General features: G+C 37.8%; 1 protein-coding gene across 2 annotated transcripts in view; it reads right to left on the bottom strand.

The window, feature by feature from the left end:
- The window catches only part of LOC145671668 (uncharacterized), a 1,096,828-nt gene that overhangs the window by 424,092 nt on the left and 647,527 nt on the right, over window positions 1–25,209 (bottom strand). For both annotated transcript variants that reach the window (XR_014128525.1, XM_081740866.1), the window contains exon 3: window positions 9,733–9,824. Coding sequence is in view for 1 of the 2 variants with exons in the window: in XM_081740866.1 (XP_081596992.1) it covers window positions 9,733–9,824 (92 nt within the window). In the remaining variant the exon portion in view is untranslated. The remainder of the gene's footprint in view (window positions 1–9,732; window positions 9,825–25,209) is intronic.

The following is a 25,209-nucleotide window of genomic DNA, read 5'->3' as shown; positions in this document are numbered from 1 at the left end:
GTGTTATAAGAAATCTACAAGCGACAAGGATGGACCCCTCTTTCACCATTGTTACTTTCAGAGACATAGGCTACTAATTCAAGGACAGGATCTCCATACGTAAACATATGTCTCTCCATCAGGGTAAGAAAGCTGGTAATCATCTTATCTGTCAAAGAGAATGATAATATTTAATGTAAACTTCAGCACAGTATCATGATACCAAAAAAAAGGGTTATTTAAGGAGAAGGTTGAACCCTCCATGGGAACTTTAAGGATAATCATGAAAAGGGAACAAAATTCTAAAATCCCGGTCTAGGATGGATCGCCGTCATATCACGTAACCTAAACAAAAATTGAATTTTCCTCATGGATTGTGGGGGGGGGGGCTAAGATCATGTAACTTCTATCCACCAATCAAAATCGAGGTACCAAAGCACTCATCTTACCTGTAAACGGAAACAAATGAGTGAGGGATTTCCATGTAATCTGTTCACCGTATGGTGGGTCTGAAATCATGTGACCTCTATCAGCTAATCAGTATCGTGGTACCAAAGTACTCATCAGAGAAAATATCTGTAAAAAGGGGACGATTTTCAAAAATCCTAGGACCTAAGATCACGTGACCTCTATCAGCCAATCACAATCGAGGTACCAAACCACTCATCTTACCTGTAAAAAGGGAACAAATTTGAAAAGTCCCAGGGCTTAAGATCACGTGACATCTATCAGCCAATCAGCATCGTGGTACCAAAGCATTCATCTTACCCGTAAAAGGGAACGAATTTTCAAATATCGCAGGGTCTAAGATCATGTGATAGCTGTCAACCAATCAGAATGAGGTATCAAAGCACTCATCTTACCCGTAAAAGGTAACAATTTTCAAAAATCTTGGTCATAAAAGAGAATGAGGGATTTCCCCCGCGGGGTGACTCATGACGTCATACCACGTGACCTGAAAATTTGAATTTCCCGCATGGGCGGGGCCTAAAGTCACGTGACCTCTCTCAACCAATCAGAATCGAGGTACCAAAGCACTAAAAGGGAATAAATTTCAAAAATCCTGGTCATAAAAGAGAGTGAGGATGAGTCATTCGGGCGAACGTAGGCCCCTACTACTACAACCTACTGTTGTCAACTGCAGCTAAAATCAAATTTGCGATTACAGAAGGGTGAAGTGAAAGAAATACAGTTCACAATTACTATTTAGATGTAACAGAACAAACAATTCTGAGTACTGAAAACCAAAGACAAGGTCTAGAGTCCTCATGGCCTCTAAATAATCTCGAAATACTATTTAATTAGGGTTACTGTAGGCCTACATCAACATTTGTGGGGAGAGTCCGCATTTTGAGAGTAAAAAAAAAATTGGTTTGCATTCATTCTTCAAACTTTTCTCATAGTAAAAAGAACTTTTCTAAGCACAAGTGTATTGTATTCTTAGTATAGTCTATCGTTGGTAACAGTGCTCAATGAGAAATATAGAGGTTGGATATCTTGACATGACAATCGCTGTCGTGGCATGTCGCGTCCGCTTTATTTTCTATTATTTCGTATCTATGCTTCCTGGTCTTCATTCTGAACTTTTCTGTGATTTTTTAAAGTTTAACGTCCCACAATTATGCTAAACTTTACTGTTTTTTTTTTTTTTTTTAAGTTTAACGCCTCACAAATATGCTAAACTTTGCTATGCTTTTGTTTAGTTTAACGCCCCAGAGTTATGAAAATCTTTTCCATGCGTTTTAAAGTTTAATAACTCACAATTTTGCTGAACTTTGCGATGCTTTCTTTTATTTAACGTACCACGTTTGCGGTGAACTTTGCTTTTTTAAAAATTTAACATCCCACAATTAAGCCAAAATTTGCTTTTTTTAAATTTAAGTCTCTGTCTCTCTCTATGGCCTATGGAACCCGGAGGTTCAATGCCGCGTTCACATTTTTAATTTAACGTCTCACAATTATGTTAAACTTTGCTATCCTTTTTTAAATTTAACGTCCCAGAATTATGCTAAACTTTGTTATGTTTCTTTTAGTTTAACGTCCCACAATTATGCTAAACTTCTTTATATTTTTCTAAAATTTGACGTCCCTCAATTATACTTAACTTTGCTTTCTTTAGTTTAACGTCCCACAATTATGCTCCGAGGCTAAGACGGTGATGATGATAACAAATGGTGCAAGAACAAAGTGAGATGAAAACGGGAAAACCCCGAGAAAATCCACGGATACGATATTTGTCCAATACGGTGTTGCCATACAAGGATGTTATAAATAGAGGATCTGCCCATATGTATCTTCATCCTATTAAATCGGTGAAGCCAAAAAGCAACCGAGCATCGACAAGTCTGATTGGCTACTCTCGTTTCTGCCATCGTCTGATTGGCTACTTCCGTTTCTGCCATGATTGTTGGATCAAAACAGTGCGATCCTATTGGGCGGAGTGAGCAGAGTAGGGGTGGCGAAACTGTGACGTATGGCTTCAAGATTTTGTTCTAAGGGCAGATCTTCTATTTTATAAGATCCTTGTCGCCATAGCTCATCTGGCACAAGGTGAGTTCCAACCACGTGCTTCGCGCACCAGAGAGGAACGTTCTACCACTGAGCCATGGTGGAACTTTTGCTTATACTAGTGTTTTGTGAGCATTTTGTCATATTGAAATGATCAAACGTGTATACACCATTTTTTTTCTTATTATTATGCTTATTGGGATATACGCTTTCAGCATATCAGTTACATAAAGACAGTAGGTTAATGTTAATGTTTGTGTAACTAGTTAACTAGGTAGAAAGGTAGCCATATTTGGACATTTCAGAATATGGTATCCCTATACACAATTGTATTTTGATCCGCTGCAGTGTTTCCTACTAGTATACAGTTCGTGTCAAAACTTCCTTTTACTTTTGTTCTTGTTTATCTTTGTAGCACACATAATTAAGTTGAAATATTACATACCTGTGCTCAAGTATAGAATATCTATGCATGCCAGTTGGACCTTTGGTCAAGATTATGGAAGTAAAACTATGAAGGCAAATGCAATTTAATTCATGTCAACTGTAGGAGAAGAAGAAAGCCAAAGAATTGAAACCAATGAAATGGATACTACAGAACAGACGCGCACCAAGAATTCTTTTGTTGGGAGGGTTACAAAATTTTTTTGGGAGCACATCTGTAGTATTAAATCTTGTTATTCTACATCCGAAAAGAGTATAAGCAATTGCTAATTACTGCCACCTATATTCTCAGAAACTGTTTAGAATCTAGATTATTTCTATAAGAAAAGGAATAGTACACATGAGGTGTAAAATCAAAAATCTTTAGAATACATCAATAATTTCTCTATTAAACAAAGTGTAGCTATGTTAAAAAAGTATACAAATGATAGTCGAGTTAGGAAGTTTCGGGATGGGTCCGAACCCCTCACCCACCCCTCGTGGATGCGCCACTGCTACAGAAGAATAATAAAAAATTGGATGATAGATGAGGTATCAAATGGAAGAGTATTAAAAACGGTAAGAGAGAAGAGATGTATACTGAAACATATTTGGAAAGGAGAAGAGGATGATTGGACACAATTATGAGACACGGTGAAATCATGCTATTGACTGTAGGCCAAACGGTGGAATGAAAAATACCTAAAGGGAGGACAGATTGAAATAATAGGTAGATGCGCCAAGTAACGCAAGATATAAGAGGAAAATACAAGTAAATGAAAAAAAAAATGCTTAGGGTAGGAAAGAAAGAAAAGCTTCATCGAATCAAGAAATTCCTCACTCCGGAAGATTGATTTATTTACAAAAAAATAAGACAGAAAATATGATAGAGTTTGGTGACTATCTTGATATACTTAGCCCACCATGATAGTCTGCTTATAAGCACGAGCGTCATTTATACACTGGATCCCAGATTCGATTCCCAGCGAGAACGTCGGTGGTTCAGATTCCACCTTAAACTGCAGTTGTACGTTCAATATAGCTTCAGAGATTGAAAGGGATTAACTAACTTATTATTTTAGCTTTACGCCCCACGAAAATGAAATGAGGCTAAGAAAGACGGTGTTAATAAGATGCACGATAATGAGGGAAAGATGAAATTCGGAGGAAAACCGGAGAATCTATGGGAAAGTCACTCACGCACAAAGTCTTTGTCCACCACAAAGCCCATTTGGCTTAAGCTGAGACCGAACCAGGAGTCCTACATGCTAGAGGTGACCGCTCTACCACTGAACTGTCGCGGCTTCCCAAGCAATAATATTGTTAATTTTTTTGTGAAACAGTCCATCAAAAAAATCACTCAATAACTGGCAAAGTACAAATAGCGCTATCCTTATTGGCCCGATTTCATAAATTTATTGTAGTTTTACTGTTGGACATATTGTCACAAAACTTAGCAAACGTATTAAAAATCTAAAAAGATTTTTTGTGTTGCAGGTTCTCTTCTGATTTTTGTCACGAGAGCGCAGCAGTGAGTCTTTATTCAAGATAGCGATAGGCGCGAAGAAAACTCATGTTGTGCTCGAGTTTCATTTACATCAGTTTTTCCTAATGGTTCAACGATGCTTCCGAACGAAGTTAACAACGATAAACTAACTGCCTGCCAATTCTTGCCGCATATGGTCTCCGGACCTAACTCCATGCGATTTTTTGTGTGGAGTTGTGTGAAAGATACAGTGTTTACGCCTCCTCTACCAACTAGGGATGCGCAGGAGACAAGATTTGAGGCTGTCTCGTCTCGAAAATGTGCTGTAAAACTGATGTCTCGACTCGAAAAATGTATATTTCTCTATTGGAAGAGTTTTGTCTCGATTCGAATTTTATGAGCAAAATTATATCTCGATTCGTCTCGTGCGCATCCCTACTGCCAACAAACCTAACAGAACTGAGAGTGTTTTCAGCGTTCGCATTGACAGTGTTTTCCAACGGATTGAAAGGAGGGTGTTGCACCAAGTGTGGAAAGAACTTGTTTGTCGACTTGATATTTGCCGAATGGTAAGGGGAGCACATACAGAGCACTGGTAATGTGTCACTAAAAACCTTTTTGATTGTTTCAATACGTCTGCAAAATGTTGTGACAGTATATTCAATAATAAAGCTTCAGTGAATTTCTGAAATAGGGTCAATCATACCCAGTGGCGTATTTACGATTTTGTTTCCTTGGGGGGGGGGACTTTGCTAACTTTCGGGAGGGGCTTTGCCTGAAAATGTGAAAATTCTGCAAAATATCTCATATACTTTACTGTAGTTACTATAGTAAGATTTCGGGGGGCTTACGCCCGGAAGCCCTCCCCCTAAATATTCCACTGATCATACCCCAAATAGCAAGAAATTTTTTGGCCAGTTGCTGCGTGATTGGCTTTTGATTTTCTACGCTTGCCCTTTCAACGCGTACTTTCATACAATCTGTATTTTGTTATACTTGCAAACGATAGTTGCAAGGGATAGTTCAGATCCTTTGTATCACTGGCCGTTCATTAGCTATTGACTTGTCGCCAGCGTAAAACGCTTGCGTCAAGCTTGAATGGAACACTTAATGCAAGGTTGTCCCCATGTAACTTCGTTACTGGAATCCAACTTGCGGTATGCTTGCACTCTTTCCAATCAAGCTGGATGCAAGCTTACAGCAAGCGGTTTGCAAGTTGTCTCTGCTACTAGGGTTGTAATATTCCTGTATATTGTGACACGATTGTATGACACCGATAGCCTAAACACCACGAAGCTTTATGTTCTGGGTTCTGTTTTAAGCATCTTGACAATAGACGAATTCTTCATTTACTTCCTTGAATGTAATATGAGTGACATAGAAAAGGAAAGAATACAACCTATTGAAGCATCAAAATACTATGGCTTCTGTTAGTTACCATTTCATGGAATTTCTAAATTGTGTCTCCTCAAGTCAAGATACTGTATGTTTATGAAAGGTAATTGTGTTTGCGTAATAGAAAGTTTTGAGAGGTTTCAGAGATTAATATTGTTTCCATAAAGAAATAAGGACTAACAAAGTAAGGAAGCTAATATTCTGATGATTAAGAATGACAAGAACTTGGAGTAATATGTTCCTTTAATTGGAAGGAACTATCTATTAATTAAGCTTTTGAAGAACATAATTAAACCAAGTTACGTAAATACGGCTTTACTTGTTGCGAAACAGGTCAGAAACAATGGAGAAAAAAAAATCTGAACTTCGTAGTTTATCTTCCAACTTAATATTATCTTCCTTAATATTCAAATATTATTCATTTAAAAAACTATGGTTATATAAAATAGTAATTGAAGATAGCGTAGGCGAGCTTCTATCGTTCGTCTCAACCGGCATTTGTCAGCTTGTGTCCCTCTGTTTGTCTGTTCCATAACAAGATTTCAAAGGTATTTAATGTAATGAAACTAGGACCGTGCTTTCTAACAAGGCTAGCAAATAAATTCATCATTAAGGGATAAAGTCCATCAAGAGTAAAGGATAAAATTAATCCATTGTTAGAAGTTAGTACATAGTCGACGTCCCAAGTTATTGCCGTTTCAGGTTTCTCATAATATCTTGTTGAAAGGGGGATTAAATCACGGAATATCCCCTAATGAACACGACTGATGTGTAATATTTATACAAAGTTTTCCATTATATATTGTTAGTCATTAAAAATGCGACACGAAGAAGGAAACATCGGAGGAACTTCAAATTTGTAAAAGACGAACAATTGGTTTAGTGACAGCATGGTGAAGCGGTAGAGGCGCCGTATAGGCCATCTAGTGACAGTCAGCAGAAACCGATCAGAGAACCATAGTTCACTGAAAGAATGAAGGTTGGTGTGATGTAAGTGTGTATATTTTCAAAAGGTTCCTTCTCGTCGGATGTGGCGATGCTTCCATCAGGTTTCTGCCTTTGATCATGGACGAATAATGGCTTATCCCGAGTATAATTTAATCTCCCACGACATCGATGTCAGTATGGCACGTATTGCGCTTACAGTATAGCAAATATTGACTCGATGGCCCCATGAAGGCACTACATATCAATATGCCGGATCTCAACGACTGCGCCATATAATATCACGGAAACATGGCAAGGAAACACGGCTTGTGCGTATGAGACTTGGAAATCAGACAGTTTGTTTTGGACATTGGAGAAAGCAGTGGAAATGTGCACAGTTACGGTGTCCGTTGGCAACGTAACAATAATGAAAAAATGAAATCTTTTAGTTTAACGTCCCACGATTATACTCTTTAGGCTAAGGGAGACGGATGATTAAAGCAAGTGCATGGTTATGGAAGAACTGGTCGAATGACAATGTGGGAGGAAGCAAAAATATCCCGAGAAACTCACGGACGCGATGTTGTCCACCACAAACTTACTTGTTCAGGGATCGAACCAGGAATTAGTGAAAGCTCTCTCCAACTGTGCCATCCAATTTCCCCCAACATAAATAGAAATACAAAACATTCATGAGATATTAAATGTAAAATTTCACTCGAGGAAAATTTTGGTTTTGGAGTTAGACCATTTGGTATCTAAGCGGTCCATATAACAGTAAACTTTAAGTTTCGTGTGTTTCCCAAGAATGGTTTGATTCTCGAGGTGATTAACCATTTACCCTTCAAGTGCAGATATATTCGCATACAAAGATAAACAAAGGATACCAATGATGGATATAACTGCACATCAATGTGTGAGTTTCATATCTTAGGGTTGCTAATAACTTATTTTTTTGTAGTTGTATGATATTTATGGATAGGTAAGTTGGAAATATTTATTTTTGGTTTCGTTAAAATAATATTAACAAATAGTGAGGTTACAGCATTTAAGTAGAATCTAACACACCTGCCTTTACCGGGAAATTTAAATTTGGTAAGTAAAGGGTTAAACACGGTGACGACGCAAGAGAGAGGACAAGCGATGGATATCCGCCGGAAGCTAATCCTGCTCTTCATACTGCCAAATCAGACATGATGTATTTGAATTTAGATCAAATAACATAACCATCTTTTTCGGTACACAAGAAAATAGCTGTCCGCCCAAAATGTGCCTACCCCTCTTTTTACCTCCAAACAAGTAAAGCTGGCGTCGCCATTGATTAAACAGAAAGTTGAATATAAAGTTATTTTTTAAAAATTTATCAGTTTTATAATTTTTGGATAATACAGTGGGAACTTACATATATAAAAGAAATAAATGTTATCGAAAGAAGCTAAGGGACAAAGTTTCATATAGAGTCCGGCAAAAAGACCTCCTGTATTTGGGGAAGGCGCTGAGTGAGTTGTGGTAGAAGTACGACAGCGGAGGGGGTATTGATCGATAGCGGAATACATGCCGTTGTTAGTAGTTGCAATGGTGTGGCGTAATAAGGTGCTCAACGCTTTGGACGCCATTACAACGCCGAGATGTTTAAGCGCTCAACGCTTTTTACGCTCTCACACGCGCCATACTTTCTGGTATTGTTATGGTCCAAGTTCGGCCAGGTGATTTTTTTCTCAGTGGAGAACCTGTTGCTTCAAAATTTGATACCCGAACTTGAATACTTTATCTATCCGGAACAGAGTTATGTCGGCCAAGTCCAAACCGAATGCAAAATATCCGCTGAATGGTAATCACAGGAATACCATTACGAATATACTCCTCCACAACAAACGCACGATCCTCACCGCGCCACGTAATTGTGACTGCTGAAAATAACACGTACACCTCTTTCGATTGATACCTCCTCTGCCGCCGTAACCCACAACATGTAGCGCCCTCTGCAAATACGGAAGGTCTTTTTGTCGTACTCTGTAGTATCAGAAAGCTACAAAGAAGAACGAGTAGCTTAGATATGCTTTCTTTACTTAACTTGTAGGATAAACTTTAAATTTTTATTATGGATGTGACTTGACTTGAGAACCAGTAATTTCAAATAACAACTTTTCGAAAGTTCGCTTAGAAAAGAAGTTTTACTTGAACATTTGTATATATACGAGGGAGGTTTGGAAACTAAGGTTACAAGGCCGATACTTTTGGAGCTTCGTCTCTTATAGTGGAATGAGGAGTGTGCGGTAATTTTAATACATTGAGTTGGCAACTGTGCAGATCTTCAGGCATCTAGGGCGCTAGTTCTAGCTAAAAACTCGTTTGGAAAACTGGTCTCGTGATTCGATTTCTGTAGTTGAAGCATGTAATCGTGGCTGAAAGTCACCGGCAGCTAGTAGAGGCTTACGGGGAGACTATAATGTCTCGTCAGTATGGCGCAGAATGGTACGAAAAATTGCTGCTGGAAAAGAAAACGTCACCGACGAGGAGCACAGTGGCAGATACAACACGTTATCAAGAGATTTGAACAAAGCTCGTGTGGAGGAGCTGATTCAAGATAACAGGAGAATCACGTTACGACATCTGACGGCAGAATTGGGAATGTAGTTCGGAAGCGTTCATCACATTGTACACGATATTCTGCAGCACCAGAAAGTGACAACGTGTCTGAACACGCAAGAACAGGGCTTTTTACCATGAGGTAATCTTCAAACTCATTCCAGGATACGACAAGTGCCTCAACCGATATGAAGACTATGTCGAAAAATAACCTAATGTATATACAAGTTTCTGTTGGCTGTATTGGTTGTATGAAATAATATATACATGTTTCACTGCAGGCTTGGTAACCTTACTTTTTGATCACTCTCGTATACTTATAAATCTTAACAAATTAAATAAGAACAACTACCATATTTTATAAAATGAAGTTGAATTCAGAATGACTTTTAACGTTAAAATAATCAAGGTTAATTTATATATACCTGTTTCCGTCAGTAAATATGTAATACGCTATCTCTGCTCTTTCCTGTTGCAGCGCTGTCAGAAGCTTCCCAACTTCTACTGTGAGCGCGATCTGCCAAAATAAAGAGGAGAAAAACAAGAAGTAAATATGTGCACTACATAGTCAAACAACTAGGTGTACAATTGTAAGATATAGCATACAAATAAGTAAATATTTTCTAAACTTGTAAGTGAATTAGTTATTTGGTTTTATATTTGTTTAAAGTAGTATATAAAGTACTGTTAAGGTTAATTCATGCATAGTATGCCGTTTCCATCCTGTGTTGTGGTCTACGAAATTTATTTTCAGTGTTTCAGATTGAAAAATCGTTTTTTTTTTTTTTTTTTTTTTAATTTACGCATGACGTACCGTTCCTATGCCGTGGCCCAATAGGCTGCCTTAAAGAGAAACCAGTCCAGTCGTGTGTCGTAGTCCATGATCCTTCGGCTGTCTTCAGAGCACACAAAGCAGCACGAGCTTAACCCTCTTTGCATTCTATCTTAGGAAATAGTATAAAAAAGCAGAACGGCACGGCATGGTTCCATGGGAATGGTCGCGACCGTGGCACTGACTGAGCATGGCAGGAGAGCTGCATTGATATGCCACTCTACGTGTGAATCAACCTTTAGGATTATATGTGTCAGTTATGGTAGTATACGTGGGACAATCAAAAACAGGAGTGTTGTTGTAGTTTGGTATTGTGGTTAATCACAATAAGTATTGTACAGTACAGTCCTTAAGTTGCCTAATCATGAATTTCACGGGCAAATAGGTCACAACAGTCAGTGCACGATACGGATGGGCATGAGTTGAGCTAAAACTCGACTCGAAACTCGAAGCGAATTCGAGTCGAGCTTCGAGTCGAGTCAAAGGTTATTTTCTCGAGTCGAGTTCCGAGCCGAGTTACAGTTTTGGGGTCGAGTTTGATAAAAGCAGGGGCGAATCCAGGGGGGGAGCGATCGGGGCGATCGCTCCCCCAGAAGAGGAAACTTTCTTATTTTATATATATAAATAAAACCCATCCCAAAGTTTGGAGCCCTTAAAAGTAGCAGTATGACAACCCACCGCCCCCCAGAAGTCGGTCCTGGATCCGCCCCTGGATAAAGGGTGGCCCCGCGTAGCGTAATCGCTAATGCTCTCGCCTGCGGTGCGAGCGGTCCCGGGTTCGATTCCCGGTGGGGTAACTCGGTCGAAAAAGTGTAACAAGCTTTTTCAGGCCAGCCACCCTGAATGAGGTTTTCCTTAGTTTTTCTCATTTGCACCAGGCAATGCCGGGGTGGTACCTAACTTCTAAGTCCCAGGTCCTCCATCCTTCCCCGATCCCTTCTTCCTTCCCTCTTCCCGGATTATGTGCTCGCCGAGGGACGTCATCCCTCAAATCGTGATGGGCTAAATGGCCTTAGATGCCGACAGCCCAGAAATCTAAATCCTACATCCTTCATTGTGGCTCGCTCTTTTAGCTCGTTTTAACTCGTTTTGAAATCAGGGCTTGAATAGATTGGAAAACGAAAGCTATGAGAAATGTAAGCAGTAATGTGGAATATTTTTAGTGTTGCTCACCAGAGGGGACGCTGCTCGCATTTCGTCTCGTCTCGATTAACAAGACGACAGTGGATATTTATAACAAGACAGCCTCAAATGTCGTGAGCACCAATATAAGTATGTAGGCCTACTGTAGCTTTTACCACGAAGGCTGAGACCAACACGGTCGAAGTTTTGAGCCGAAGCAGAAGCCCAACCAGGGTAGGGATGTTAACCGGTTCATCTCAGTTCAACTGAGCGAATAGCTCGAGCCTGCTCGGTTGAGATGAGGCACTGACTCGGCTTAGGTGAGCCATGGCTCGAACCGGCTCGGTTGTGGTGAGCCATCAGCTCGGTTTGTTTCGGCTCGAGCCGGCTTGATTGGGTGAGCTGTTGGTTCGACTCGATAGTGAATGAGCTATGAGCCGAGCTGCTCGAGTCGTTGAGAACCCTAAACCCGGGCCGAGCAGTTTTGAACTTGTTTAGCCGGCGTGCTGTAAGTTCAAACGATTTTTGGTTCGAGCCCAGATATTTACTCCCTTAGAACTGAAACCCAGAGCCTCGTGAACGATGTCCTTGCCTCCTAGATTTCACGACTACCGAGGTCAGTAGTCAAGTAGTTTTTAGTATTCAGATAAAAACCGCCTATCTTTCATGTTTATGCACGGTGGTTTAATAATAATAATAATAATAATAATAATAATAATAATAATAATAATAATAATAATAATAATAATAATAAAGTTGTAATAGTAGTAAGTATTATTGATAATAATTACATTGTCTGTGTGGGATACTTGAAGAAAGTACTTGAAAGTGCAGACAACGTTTGGCTCGTTTTGGCTCGACTCGACTCGAAACTCGAGTCAAATTCGAGTCGAGCCAAAACGAGCCAAATCGAGCCAAATGCTGTGTGCAGTTTCAAGTACTTTCTTCAACTCGAGTCAAATTCGAGTCGAATTGAAGGAAATGTTTCGAGCCGAGTTCTCGAGTCGAGCTCAAAGATATCTGTTTCGAGTCGAGTCGAGCTTCAATGAAAACTCACTCAAACTCGCTCGTGCCCATCCTTAATGTACGAGTAGTGTAGTGTACGAATGATGTAATACCGTTATCACAACTCATCTATCTGCTTTCGATTTGGAACTGTAAATAACTGTAATATTTTTTTGCGGGTTCTGTAAATAGCGGCATACCAAAAGCAAATAGGTAAATTGTGGTAAAGATATCAAATGCAAAATCGTATTGTTTAGTTCACTACGTTTCTGTTTCTCGAATATTTTTATTTGTTTTGAAGATATTACAGTAAGACTCTAAAATTAGCGGTAGATTAATTTCGCTGTAGTGAAGACCTTAAGTGAAAGTGTTCTTATAATGTAGTAATGAAGAGTGACAACAACATTTTCAGGAACTTTTTGACGCCCCTCGTATGTGTCATTGTTAGAAGTATATGTGTTCAGTGGCGTATTTACGATTTTGTTTCGGGAGGGCTTTGCTAACTTTCGGGGGGGGCTTTGCCTGAAAATGTAAAAATTCTGCAAGATATTTCATATACTTGAATATAGTAAGAAAGATTTCGAGGGGGGCTTAAGCCCGGAAGCCCCCTAAATACGCCTATTAAGACTATGTGTGTCATTGTAGGAGTCTATGTATCACTGTTAGAATAAATCAAACGAGTATGGATGCAATTTGCTTCTTAACACGTATATTAATCACATAAAAGAACATAAATAGCATTGCCCACGAACCGGGAAGTAAGCTTTCTCGTCTTGTGTCGTATCTTTTGAAATCTCGTCTCATCTTGATTCTAGAAGCATTTTTCGTCTCTTCGCGATTATCAACAAGCTTCTTCTCGTCTCGTCTCGTCTCGTCTTGCCCTGTAAATGAAAATACAGTAGACTCTCGATTTTCCGGCCTAAAGTACCGGAAGAGCAGGCCAGGTAACAAAAAGAAACTGGATAAGCCGAAGTAATATAATTACTCACTTACTGCCTCAACTATACCATTAAAAACACAGTTTTGAGCTCCTCGGAGCTAAGCGGTTAGCATACGTGTCTTTCACGTGGGAAATCCCGGTTCGATACTCGGCGAAAGCTCATGCGCCTCCGATTCCACTTTAAGCTCTAGGTCCACGTCTCATACAACCTCGCCGCTGAAAGGGACACTAAAAACTCAAAATCAAATACAGAACATACTTTCTATATCAAATTCCGTTGCTATTAATATCTTCTGACCTCTTAGTACAGATAAAGAGCTTACCTCTGGTGCGTGGTGTTGTTCCTGGTTCGTTCCCTGGCCAAGCAAGTTTGTGGTTTACAACATCATGTCCGTGAGTTTTCTCGGAGTAGTATCGTTTCCTCCTACATTGTCATTCCAGTATCATTCATTTGCTTTAACCATCGTCTTCTTTAGCCTTGTAAGATTTCATTTCATTTTGTCTTAGTACTTTATAAATATTTAAATAATAAATAAATAAATATTTTTTACTGGAACTTTCCAACAAATATTACAGAAAAAAAAGTTCAAGAATAAAAATACACATTTTAAGATAAATTTAATGATATTTAAGTTGATTGCAGAAACCATTGAATAAAAGAAACCAGAGCTTTTAAGCTTTTCCTCATTCTATTTCCTCATTTTATTTATTCTCTCTGTGTTTTTCTTTTAACTAAGCCGAATAGTTTTGAGCCAGATAGTCGAACTCTACTTTACTTGACTTTTGGAAATAGGGCAAATAGCAATCTTCGTCGATTAATTTACTAGTATAACTAGTGGCAGCACGAGTGTAAATCAAGCATGACTCGCGCGGCGCAAAATGAAGTAGCAATTTCCCTGAAGACTTCCAAACACACAAATATAATATTCTAATGGACTGGAGAATATCCCCGTGTCCTATTTGGTTGCGTCACTCAAAATTAATAATAAGGATTCGGGCATATCTACTTCAACACATATCATCGGCCATAAACTAGTATGCTGCCTTTATACCTTGTTAATATAACTCGTAAGCTTATATTTAGTACTTTGTAGAAATATATCTACACATTCGTGTTATGTCGTGCCTGAAAGCCCCGGCCAAGTAATTTTGTGTCATGGACAATTTCGTATCCGCAGTTCTTCTCGGGGTACTCCCTTTTCCTCCCACATTTCATTCCACCAATTCTTCCGCCATCATTCACTTGTCTTAATCACTCGTGTCCCTGAGAAGATAGGGAACTAAAACATCATTTTCACAAAATTTACTTCAGTGTAACTATTTAAATTCGGACACAGAGAAATGCAAACAATTTGAAAATGATGGTCAAATTAAGAGAATGTGAAGCAATATACAATGGAGAGTTGGTTCTGAAAGTTCTGCCGTGGTGATTTAGCTTTGAGGATAAAAAATCGTTCGGTTTTTGGAGGCTACGAATTGAAGCTGATTCCAGAAGCAGAACAGACCCGAGAGGTTGGAAAGAAACTAAGCGTTCATCATTCGGCTTTGGAGGAATTAGAAAAGGTGTAAAATACGGACAAATTGACCGAAAACCAAAGAAATCCGTGAGTTGAATCTGTTCTACAGTTCTCCTACTTCTGCACTACGAAAGCGATCCTTTTCTCGAACATTTTCACACAGGCAAGAGAAACTAAATCTTCTACGGCAATCGACATATTCTATCAATGTTTAGGTGAAGTCATATAATACCGTACCAGTTTACTTTCACATAAGGTCCCTGGTGTTTTTAATTATGTAGAAACTTTAACAAATGATTTTTTGACATGTTTTCCGCAACCAACCTTTCCGTAGCTTTATTTTATGCCCTATATACGATACTATCATATTAATCTGTATATGTTATGTATTTCAAGTTACACAGATATATTTATATCAATTTTACAATGCCGTTATCCAAGTAACATCTCTCGTCTGCTCACTGAGCATTCAACTCGATTTTGTAAGTATTTTTGAACTGGTTTTAAAATTAAGAACTAATACTCGAAGAAAAAATTCCTTCTGACCTACGCACCAATTCTGAGAATGAAGTGCCATAATAATACAAATCTAATTTGATACATTATCCTATATAGGGTGGCACGGTGGGTCAGTAGTAGAGCGCTCACCTATGGTCCCTTGTTCGATTCCCGGTCAAGTAAGTTTGGGCTTGACAATATCATGCTCGTTGGTTTTCTCGGGGATCCTTCCGTTTCCTTCCACTTTCTCATTCCACCAATTCTTTCATCATCATTCACTTGCCATAATCATCCGTCTCCCTTAGCCTCAAGGACATAATCTTGGGACGTTAAACTAAAAGATTTCATTTCATTATCCCACTTGTTTTAATTGTACTTTAGCAAGGTTTCAGAATCGTATTTCCGGTCGTCATGGTGACCTGGCACTCTGGAATTTTTTTTGTCCCTGGTCATAACCTTAATACTCCTACACAAACACTAAGAACACCTTCTAATACACAAGAGACGAAATGTTATTCTACTCCTACTGAAAACTCATATCTACTCATGGTACGGTTCAGATGTAACGTAGCACATGTAAAGACTGCAGTCGTATTGCAGACCCAAAGAGACTAGTATTTATATCAGTGAGTAAAATGCAGGTTAAGTAGTATATTCAATGAAATACAAAATTTGACCAACGCGTATACAATTTAATTAATAATGTTACAGTTTCTGCAAAGTATCTTTGCCTTTGTCAAACACATTATAAAATACAATTTCTAAGACTACAGCTTACATTTGTCAGAAAATAAGAGGGTGTCATATTTAGGAAGCAATAAGATCCGTCTTCCATTTTAAACAATTTTCAATTGAATTGCAATTTTTAATGATACAACTTTCACTTGAAAGCTTAACTTCTCAATGGACACACCTGCCTTATTTTAATGAACAACTTTCACTTTTGACAACCTTTATGATGCGCGTGCTTTCCAAGCGACCAGGAGTTAGTCTGACCATGGATTTTCAGTAATACAGGCACGTTCCTCAAATACAACAGTCATAACTCGTCTAGTATTAAACACAAATGGAGGTTTCGAAGCTTCTTTTCTCTCTCTCTCTCTCTCTCTCTCTCTCTCTCTCTCTCTGTGTGTGTGTGTGTGTGTGTGTGTGTTGTATGACTTTAAAGTGAGCCGCTCAACTGCCGCATCAAGTCGCAGCATATGCCAGACATTTGGGGAGAATGCTATGAAAAAAAAAAACGCAGCGCCAGGCATTGGTTCCAGAAATTTCTTTCGGGATATAGTCTTTCGAATGAAGTCCTCACTGGACTACCACATGTGTTGGGCGACAAGGTTCTGAAAGGAGCCATTGAGAAGGACACTGATGAAATTGGAGAAAGGTTCCATATTTCCACTGAAACAGACCTGCATCTGCATGGGATAGGGAAGTCATACAAGTTAAGCAGATGGGTACTCAACAAATTGTCTGCAGTTAACAAGATATAACGAGTGACAGCCTGTTTGTTCTTGCTCATTCGTCACCTGGACACACCTATCTTTGATTGCTTTCTCACTGTTGACGAAAAGTGGGTGCCGCGTGACACTCCAAGCTTACTAGACCTTGGTTGTCGCCACGTGAATCTGTTCTTCATACCTCAAGACCACCTCTTCAACCACAAAAGGTTATGATCTCTGGAGTTGTAGGCAAGTGGTGCATTACGAGCTCCTACTCACCTGGTCAGTCCATCACTGCTGACCTCTACTCTCAGGAATTGCAACGGGTGCACCGTGCATTGCAGCAGAAGGAACCGGCATTAGTGAATCGCAAGGGTGTACTGTTTCTGCAAGACAATGTCAAGCAACATGTGTCAAAGAGGACCTGGGATACTCTTCAGCAACTTGGCTGGGAGACACCTGTGTCATGCACCATCTTCACTGGATATTGAGCCCACATGTTACCACCTATTTCATTACCTCGACAACCACTTCCGTGGGAGATACTTCGCAAATGAATTAGACATGCGGAACACACTCACGAGCATCTTTGCACCCACAACCGCTAAGTTGTATCACTAGGGTATGGTGCACTTGCTGGAATGTTGGCAAAAGGTATTGGATGTTGATCGAGATTTCTCCGAAAGCTAAAGCTACGTACCATCCACTGTATTGCTCTTTGTTAATCATTGCTCCAGAGCGGCAATAAGTTTTCTGGTTGTATTGTACTTCCATCTTGAATATTGATTTCAATAGAGAAGAAAAGGACAGGACATCGTGGGAAATGGAGCTTTTGATTTATTCTGTGTCGTAAGCAAAGGTTTCATCTATTGCAAACGGAAGTGGCAGAAATCTTTTTCAGCTCAGATTCCGATTCCGATTCCAATATTGATTCCGACAGAGTGAAAAGGTTTAGAAGAAGCAACAAACGGTTTAGTGATGTGAATTAAGAATCCCAAGAATGGATTTGATCTCAAGTCAGTTCGTATTCTTTTGGTGAAGCCGGAACTGGTAAAAACAAAATACGATATTCAGTTTCAATATTGACTCATTTGTAGCAATAACTATAAGAGACTAACAGAAAGAATACGTTTCATTCGCACGGAAAGAATACGTTTCATTTTGGACACAAAGGTTGAATTTGGACTTCAACGGCATCGAAAGTCACTGTTCCTCTTAGCGACCCCGAAAAATATTGATTTGACATTAATAACAGCCTTTTTGATAATATTTATACATCTCCCCCCCTCTCTCTCTCTCAAGTTACAAGGCTGAATTTGGATTTAAAAAAACGGACACCGGATCGGAAATGTCACTGTTCATCCTAAAGATTCCGAAAACAACAGATTCGACACTCATATCGGCCATTTTTGATCATTTTTGCACTATATACTGTATATCTACCTCTCCCCTAAGTTGCACTGTAAAAGTAAAATGATAAAACCCATCCCAGGCACGAGCCTCATCTATGTTGAAAATTTGATCGAAATCGGTCGGGTGGTTCAGGAGGTACGAAGTCACAAACATAGTGATTTTTATTTTTATATATATAGACAAGAGAAACTGTCTTTAATAGTCACTTGTTGAAAGAAATAATTCTAACCCAAATGCCAACTTACTCTGCTCCCACACATCGGTCGATAGTCAACAGACAACTTTCATCTTCATTGGATATGCGAAGGAATTTGTGTTATTTTTCTGTCGCAGAAAGACATGTGTTAGTGTTGCTCAAAGTATGGAAATGACAGCGTTTTCTTTCACATCACTGAATTTTTATTTTAATCAATATTGTTTCCTTTGATATAACTTCACCACCAACGATGAAAAGCTATTCATATCCCAACCACATCATTCACTAACAGATTGCAACTAATTTTTCAGACAATATATATATATATATACACTGTGTTCTAGCATTTCTAACTCAAAATACAGCATCAATAAATACAGCTTTTCACTCTTCTTCTTCTTCTTCTTCTTCTTCTTCTTCTTCTTATTATTATTATTATTATTATTATTATCATTATTATTATTATTATTATTATTATTATTATTATTATTATTATTATTATTATTATTATTATGATTATTATTATTATAGGGGTAATGAGAAAGTAAGGTTACAAAGGCTGCAGTGCAACATGTATATTTTATTTGCATACAACCAATACAACCAAAAGATAGTAGTACATAGATTAGGCTATTTTTCGACATAGTCTCCATTTCGGTTTAAGCACTTGTCGCATCGTGGGATGAGTTTCAACATCCCCCTCCCCAGTAAGCGTGTTCAGTAACGTTGTCACGAACTGTTTCATCTCATCGTATGAAGCGAAGGAACGGTCCAATAGTTGCTCTTTCAAGTGCAGGAACAGATGAAAGTCGCTTACAGCGAGGTCCAGGCTATATAGGGAGCTGTTTTCAAATCTGTTGATAACGTGCAGACATTGCAGTCTCTCCCTAAAGCTCTACCAGTTTGCCGGTGAATTTCAGCCGCAGTTACATGTTTTGCCCACAGAAATCGAATAACTGATCGGAATTCTTCGCGAGACCAGTTTTCCAAACGAATGTGATTACCAAGGATCTTATAAAATAGAGGATCTGCCCTTTCAACAAAATCTTGTAGCCATACGTCACAGTTTCGCCACCCCTACTCTGTCCACTCCGCCCAATAGGATCGCAATGTTTTGAGCCAACAATCATGGCGGAAACGAAAGTAGCCAATCAGACGATGGCAGAAACGAGAGTAGCCAATCAGACGTGCCGATGCTCGGTTGTTTTTTTGGCTTCATCGATTTAATAGGATGAAGATACATATGGGCAGATCCTCTATTTATAACATCCTTGGTGTTTACCTACAGCTAGCGCCGTAGGTAGCGGATAGCTGAAACTCTGCATAGTTGCCAACTCCATGTATTAAACTTACTTGCACACTCCTCATTCCTCTATAATAGAGGAAACACCAGAAATATCGTTCTTGTAATCTTAGTGTCTGATCCTTTTTCGTATATGATTTATTATTATTATTAACAATAATAATAATAAATGTATATTTTTCAGTAACAAATTTTTCTATATAGCAATGAGTGTTTTGATGATTTTTGTGAAAAATAAAAATGAAATTCTCTGTTTCACAGAATATGCTCTTTAGATTAAAGGATACGATTGATTAATTAAAGTGAATGATTATAAAAAAATGATCAAATGATAATGTGGCAGGACATGGAAGAGCCCCGAAAAAAAGTCAGGAAAATGGTGTTGACCATCACAAACTGACATGATCTGGAATCGAATCAGGACCCACTGGGAAAAGGAAAATGCTATATCACTGAGCCATCATAGTTGTTATAATGAATTTGATGAACTAAGTACGAGAATTGTTATCAAAGAGTTCTAAGCCTTACTACAAGATACAGCTATCATTCGTTTCAGATAAACTGATAGAAGACCAAAACACGTTTTCTTCCCACCACGCTATCCGTGGTTTGATAAACGTGAATTCAGTGTTTCATTTCCACCACAAAGCTTCAACAGATAGAGTCCGTCTACGTATGTGTAAAGATTCAGTTATAACTTCCATAACAATGACTATATATTTAATAGCATCTTTATTACAATTATCTGTGTTAATGAGATAAGTACCCATCTTTTAGTGGAGTCCATAATTAAAAATGTCATTAAAAATTTGTTACTTATTTAATGATCGAGAATTATGGGATAATATCGGAACAGCATGCAATAACGGATTTGGAAATTCACAAGACAATTCTGAATTCATACGATACTTTTATCTATCATACAGTTAGAAAGGAAATTCAATTTGTATGGGTAGTATGAAAGTGCCAACATGATAAAAGTTCAACTTGAAATGATTTTTAAAAATGCCTCATAAGTCCCTGTAATAAACTGATATTTTCGCATTAAACATTTTTTTAAAAAAAATTTTTAAAAGCAAGGCGTTAAAGGATTAAATGTGAAATATGAGACAAATGAATATATATTACAATTTGTTATAAGTAATATATTTAAATCAAAAATCTTTAGTACGTAAATAATGAATTAAACTTCTTTTAAAGATAAGAAGTAATATTTATTATTATTGTTATTTGTTGATAATGGCTAAAATAGAAGAGCAATAGAGTGATGGATGTTAAAATTTCACACGATTCCCTACCTTTTTAATAAGTTTCTCTCCTGATAGGATCAGAAACTAGCTTTTATCCTTTGCAGTATCACAGAGGGGGAAGAGAGTTTGTTTTGATAGCCTATAAGCTTACGTGGAACAAATAGTAGACAGAACTTTTAAAACATACGGGAGTTTGTTCTGATTGCCTATGAGCTTACATGGAATGAATAATAGACAGAACTTTTAGGGCAAATGGGGGTTTGCTCTCATTACCTATAAGCTTACCTGGAATAAACAGTAGACAGAACTTTTAGAACATACGGGAGTGTGCTCTGATTGCCTATAAGCTTACGTGGAATGAATAATAGACAGAACTTTTAGGACACACATTGAATCTTCATGGGATATGATACAGACACAAATCCAAGATTTGGTGAAGAGTGCATAGACACGTATCCTTGCCATAAGTGCCATTTCATTTAATGTAAATTTGAACATCAAGGGAATCTGTAGTTTCTATGTCCCCTTTCTGTACATTCTTCACATAAACATAGTTTGAGTAATTTTCAATATATACATACAGATTATAAAATATTAATCTGTGATATACAAGAGGAAATCTGTACTAGGTAAGGCCTAAGCCAAACTACTTAAATAGAAACTTAAAATTTGGGCAAAGGAATATGCCCTAGACAACAAACCATTGTTTTTAAGTTCGTTTTGGCAGTGGTTTTCGGAGCATTTTCAACTGGTTTCAACTGAATAGTTTAGACTAGCAACAACACTTATTAACAGATTTGAGATCTGGTACTCCACCTAATTGCCTCCCTGGAACTGCCCCCAATACTTTAGTATCTCGAATTTTCATCAAAGTGTCATCAAAGACGTGTTTTTCTTTATTATAGGATAGGAAATTTTCTCCAGGAAATATTTGTATCAGGTATCTTTCTTTTAAAAAAAAATGTTGCCCAGCCACTGTTTATTAGCTAACAAACATATGTTTTTGTCAAACCTTCAAAATACACAGTTCTCACGTAAACAAGACTTCTACTGTTAAATTATTATATTAAAAGAGGGATGCAAATAACCACTCTCCCACTCACCCGGGGCGAGTGGTTCATCGGTGTGGGCGAGTATTTAATATAATACCGAAGATAACTAAATGATTTCTATTGTGGGATGTGAGCTAGAAGCTATTTTCTTGGGCTAGTGAAATTTTGTTGCTTATTTGCATCCCTGTATTAAAAATTTTCCGATTTGATCTTCGTCTACGCTACTATTTGTTTTCTAATATACTGAAATATAAATATAAAGAAATTTTAAATTCAATAAAGAGAACCTTATATATTATGCATTCACAGTGGCGTATTTACGATTTTGTTTCGGATACTGCTTTGCTAACTTTGTTCTTGTAAATGTGAAAACTCTGCGATATTTCATTTACTTTAATATAGTAAATATAATTTCCGGGGAACCCCCCCTCAATACGCCACTGTGCACTGACAACGACGTTCATTTTATTTTGTTAAACCTCAGCGTAGCACACAATAATGGTACAGACATTAGTCCAAGCAACCAGTATTATTAGGCTTATTTTGGCGAAGGATTATTTCATATGATCCAGGCCCTTATCCAGGGGGTTCTAGGGGGGACCGGTGCCCCTAAATTTTTGCTGGGCTCCCGTAAAATTTTCACGGTAGGCTTGGAAATGAACTATAATATGGTGATGAACTATAGTATGGTTAATTGGCCCCCCTCTAACTTCAGATGCCCCCCATACATTTTCGGGCTGGCTCCCTGCCTGATATGATCTATATATTTATGATATTTTCTTAATATTATAAAGTGTACACTTTTCTAATCGTACGAAATGTTTAAAAAATGTAATAAAGTTAAGATAACAATAAATTATGGTATTTAGCCGGAAATCCCTTGATGAATTTTACTTCTGTATATGTAATTTGTATGTAAGCATTTTCTGCTTCAGGCTATTTCTTTTTCTACAAAACTTGAGACATCTTTTGTTTGACAGCAAAACATATGAGCAATAAAAGTAGGAAAATAACAAAATAAGGTAGAAAAACAAATTCACATGACGGTGGAGAAGAAAACAATGGTTACCGTCTCCTCTGACCCTGAAGGATCTAAAGTAAGTATGCAATGTTATTACCACGCATTTTTAATTAATGATAATAAAAATTTCGCGCCACTGTGCTAAACTTTCACGCTCCACCTTCTAAAATTAAATCACTCTATGCTGCAATTATTATTAAAGCATTTATTTATGAGATGCGAACAAAATTATATTCTTAGAAAACTTCGTTCGAAGAAAACTGTCTCAAAACTAAGCTATCTTTTTCTGAACTTTTACATAAGAGATGACCACTATCATACATTCAGATTATTAATGAAATTATTTGTTTATGAGACGTTAACAAAATCGTGTAAGTTAAGTGATTTACCTAACATTATAGGGTTATTATTGAGTTAACAACAAAATCGCCAAGTCAAGGGTCACGGTAGCTCAGTGATAGGCTCTTACCTCTGGTGCTTGGAGGGTCCCTGGTTTGATACCCGGCCAAATAGGTTTGTGATGCACAAAATCGTGTCTGTGGGTTTCCTCCCACTTTCTCATTCCGCCATTTTGTTTCCATCATCGTTCACTTGCCTTAATCAGCATCCCACTTAGGCTAAAGTGCACAATTGTCGGACGTTAAATGAAATATTTTATTTTAATTTTCAAGATCGACGAGTCAATTTTAAGAAAATCATCAGAAAATAAACTTAACCGCAACAGAAAACTACCTCTTGTGGATATATTCATCAGAAATGAATTACCAATATTATAGGAATATTAATAAAACATTTATTTATTTAATAACAAAAAAGATTGCCTGAATCGTTTTAAAGAAAATCCTCTAAAACAACTCCCAACAGTGAATTAGTCGTAGAGTTTATAGAAAAAATTAATTCTGCCGGAAATTAATTCTAATAATTATCAGGTTATTAATGATATGAAATACAGTGAAACCTCTCTAAAGTGGACAGCAGTGGGGAATCAAAAATTGTCCGCTATAGAGAGGTGTCCGCCTTAAAGAGGTTTCAATATTTTCTTACGTAAATTAGTAATCAAGGTAATATGTAATTAGAAAAAATATTTTTGCATGAATCGTGTATTTACGAATATTACCAAAATGTTACATCTGCATTACCCTCCGCCATCCAATACTCTATTGCTCGAGGCACAACATTGAAATACGATGCTATGGTTATCTGCACTTTACAGGCCACACTTTAGGGTCGTTAATTTGGGAGAAATGTGATTTTTGTTTCGTCCCTATATGAAATGAAGAGAAATAATTATTTTTATTTTTCAATCTGGTGCCAACCACTTTATTCACATTGAAATCCTTACAATTCCTTCAAATTCTAAGTCACTAACTGGTTAAATCTTGCCACAATTAGTGCATTTTTTCTTGATTTAGACACCAGATTTGAATTACCTGAGCCACAGCCAACAGTGAGTTTTTTTCGTGCTCTTCGAGTATCTGAGTTCGGCAACCTGTTAACTTTTCTGACTTGAAATGATTTGTTATTTCTGGATATTACATGGGACCAGGGTAAAGATGCTAACTCAGAGGATTGTTGCTCATCTTTTAAAGTTTCACTATTATCTGCAAAGTTTGGGAAATGATTTTGATCCTTGATGTTAGGAGTCGGAATAACGTCTTGTTCCAAGACCTGGTTAGAAGTTGAAATTTTACAAGTACTATATATACTTGTTCTCCGATTAACATATCTCTCAACAAATAGTTTTCTTTCTTCAAATTTACATTTTCATTTTTAACTTCGAGAAGTTCATGTAAAAGTTCACATTTACATTTACATTTAATAGTTTTTTGCTTTCCATATATGCAATGTGAATAATCATGAGCTAGAGATGCGATTTAATATAAACATAACATCACTATTTTAAGAAAGTAAACCCACATAAAAAAATAAAAGTAGACTCGAAATAACCTAAAAGGAATCTGCTCAGAAAATGAAAGAAAATAGCTTCTCGACCTGCCAGAGGATCTAAAATTACTGAACACCTCACGACCTAACCTATTACGTTGTGAAGCTTGGGAACAGAGATGACGGAAAAGTCCCTGCTTAGCCACCATAGAGCCATGCTACGAGATATTTGCACATTTACGCACTTCGACTTACTGTTTTCAGCCCCACCTCGTGGAGAACGATAATAATAATAATAATGAGTTGAGTTGATTTTGGGTTTAACGTCCCGTTCAGCAGCGAGGCTATATGATACGTGAACCTACTGATTAACGTGGAATCCGAACCACATGAGCTCCCGCCGAATAATAATAATAATAATAATAATAATAAT

This window comes from Thermobia domestica, chromosome 15, assembly GCF_964235325.1.
Source record: "Thermobia domestica chromosome 15, izTheDome1.hap1.1, whole genome shotgun sequence".
NCBI lineage: Eukaryota > Metazoa > Arthropoda > Insecta > Zygentoma > Lepismatidae > Thermobia > Thermobia domestica.
The sequence above is the reverse complement of the archived record's forward strand: the minus strand, read 5'-3'. Positions and strand labels throughout refer to the sequence as shown.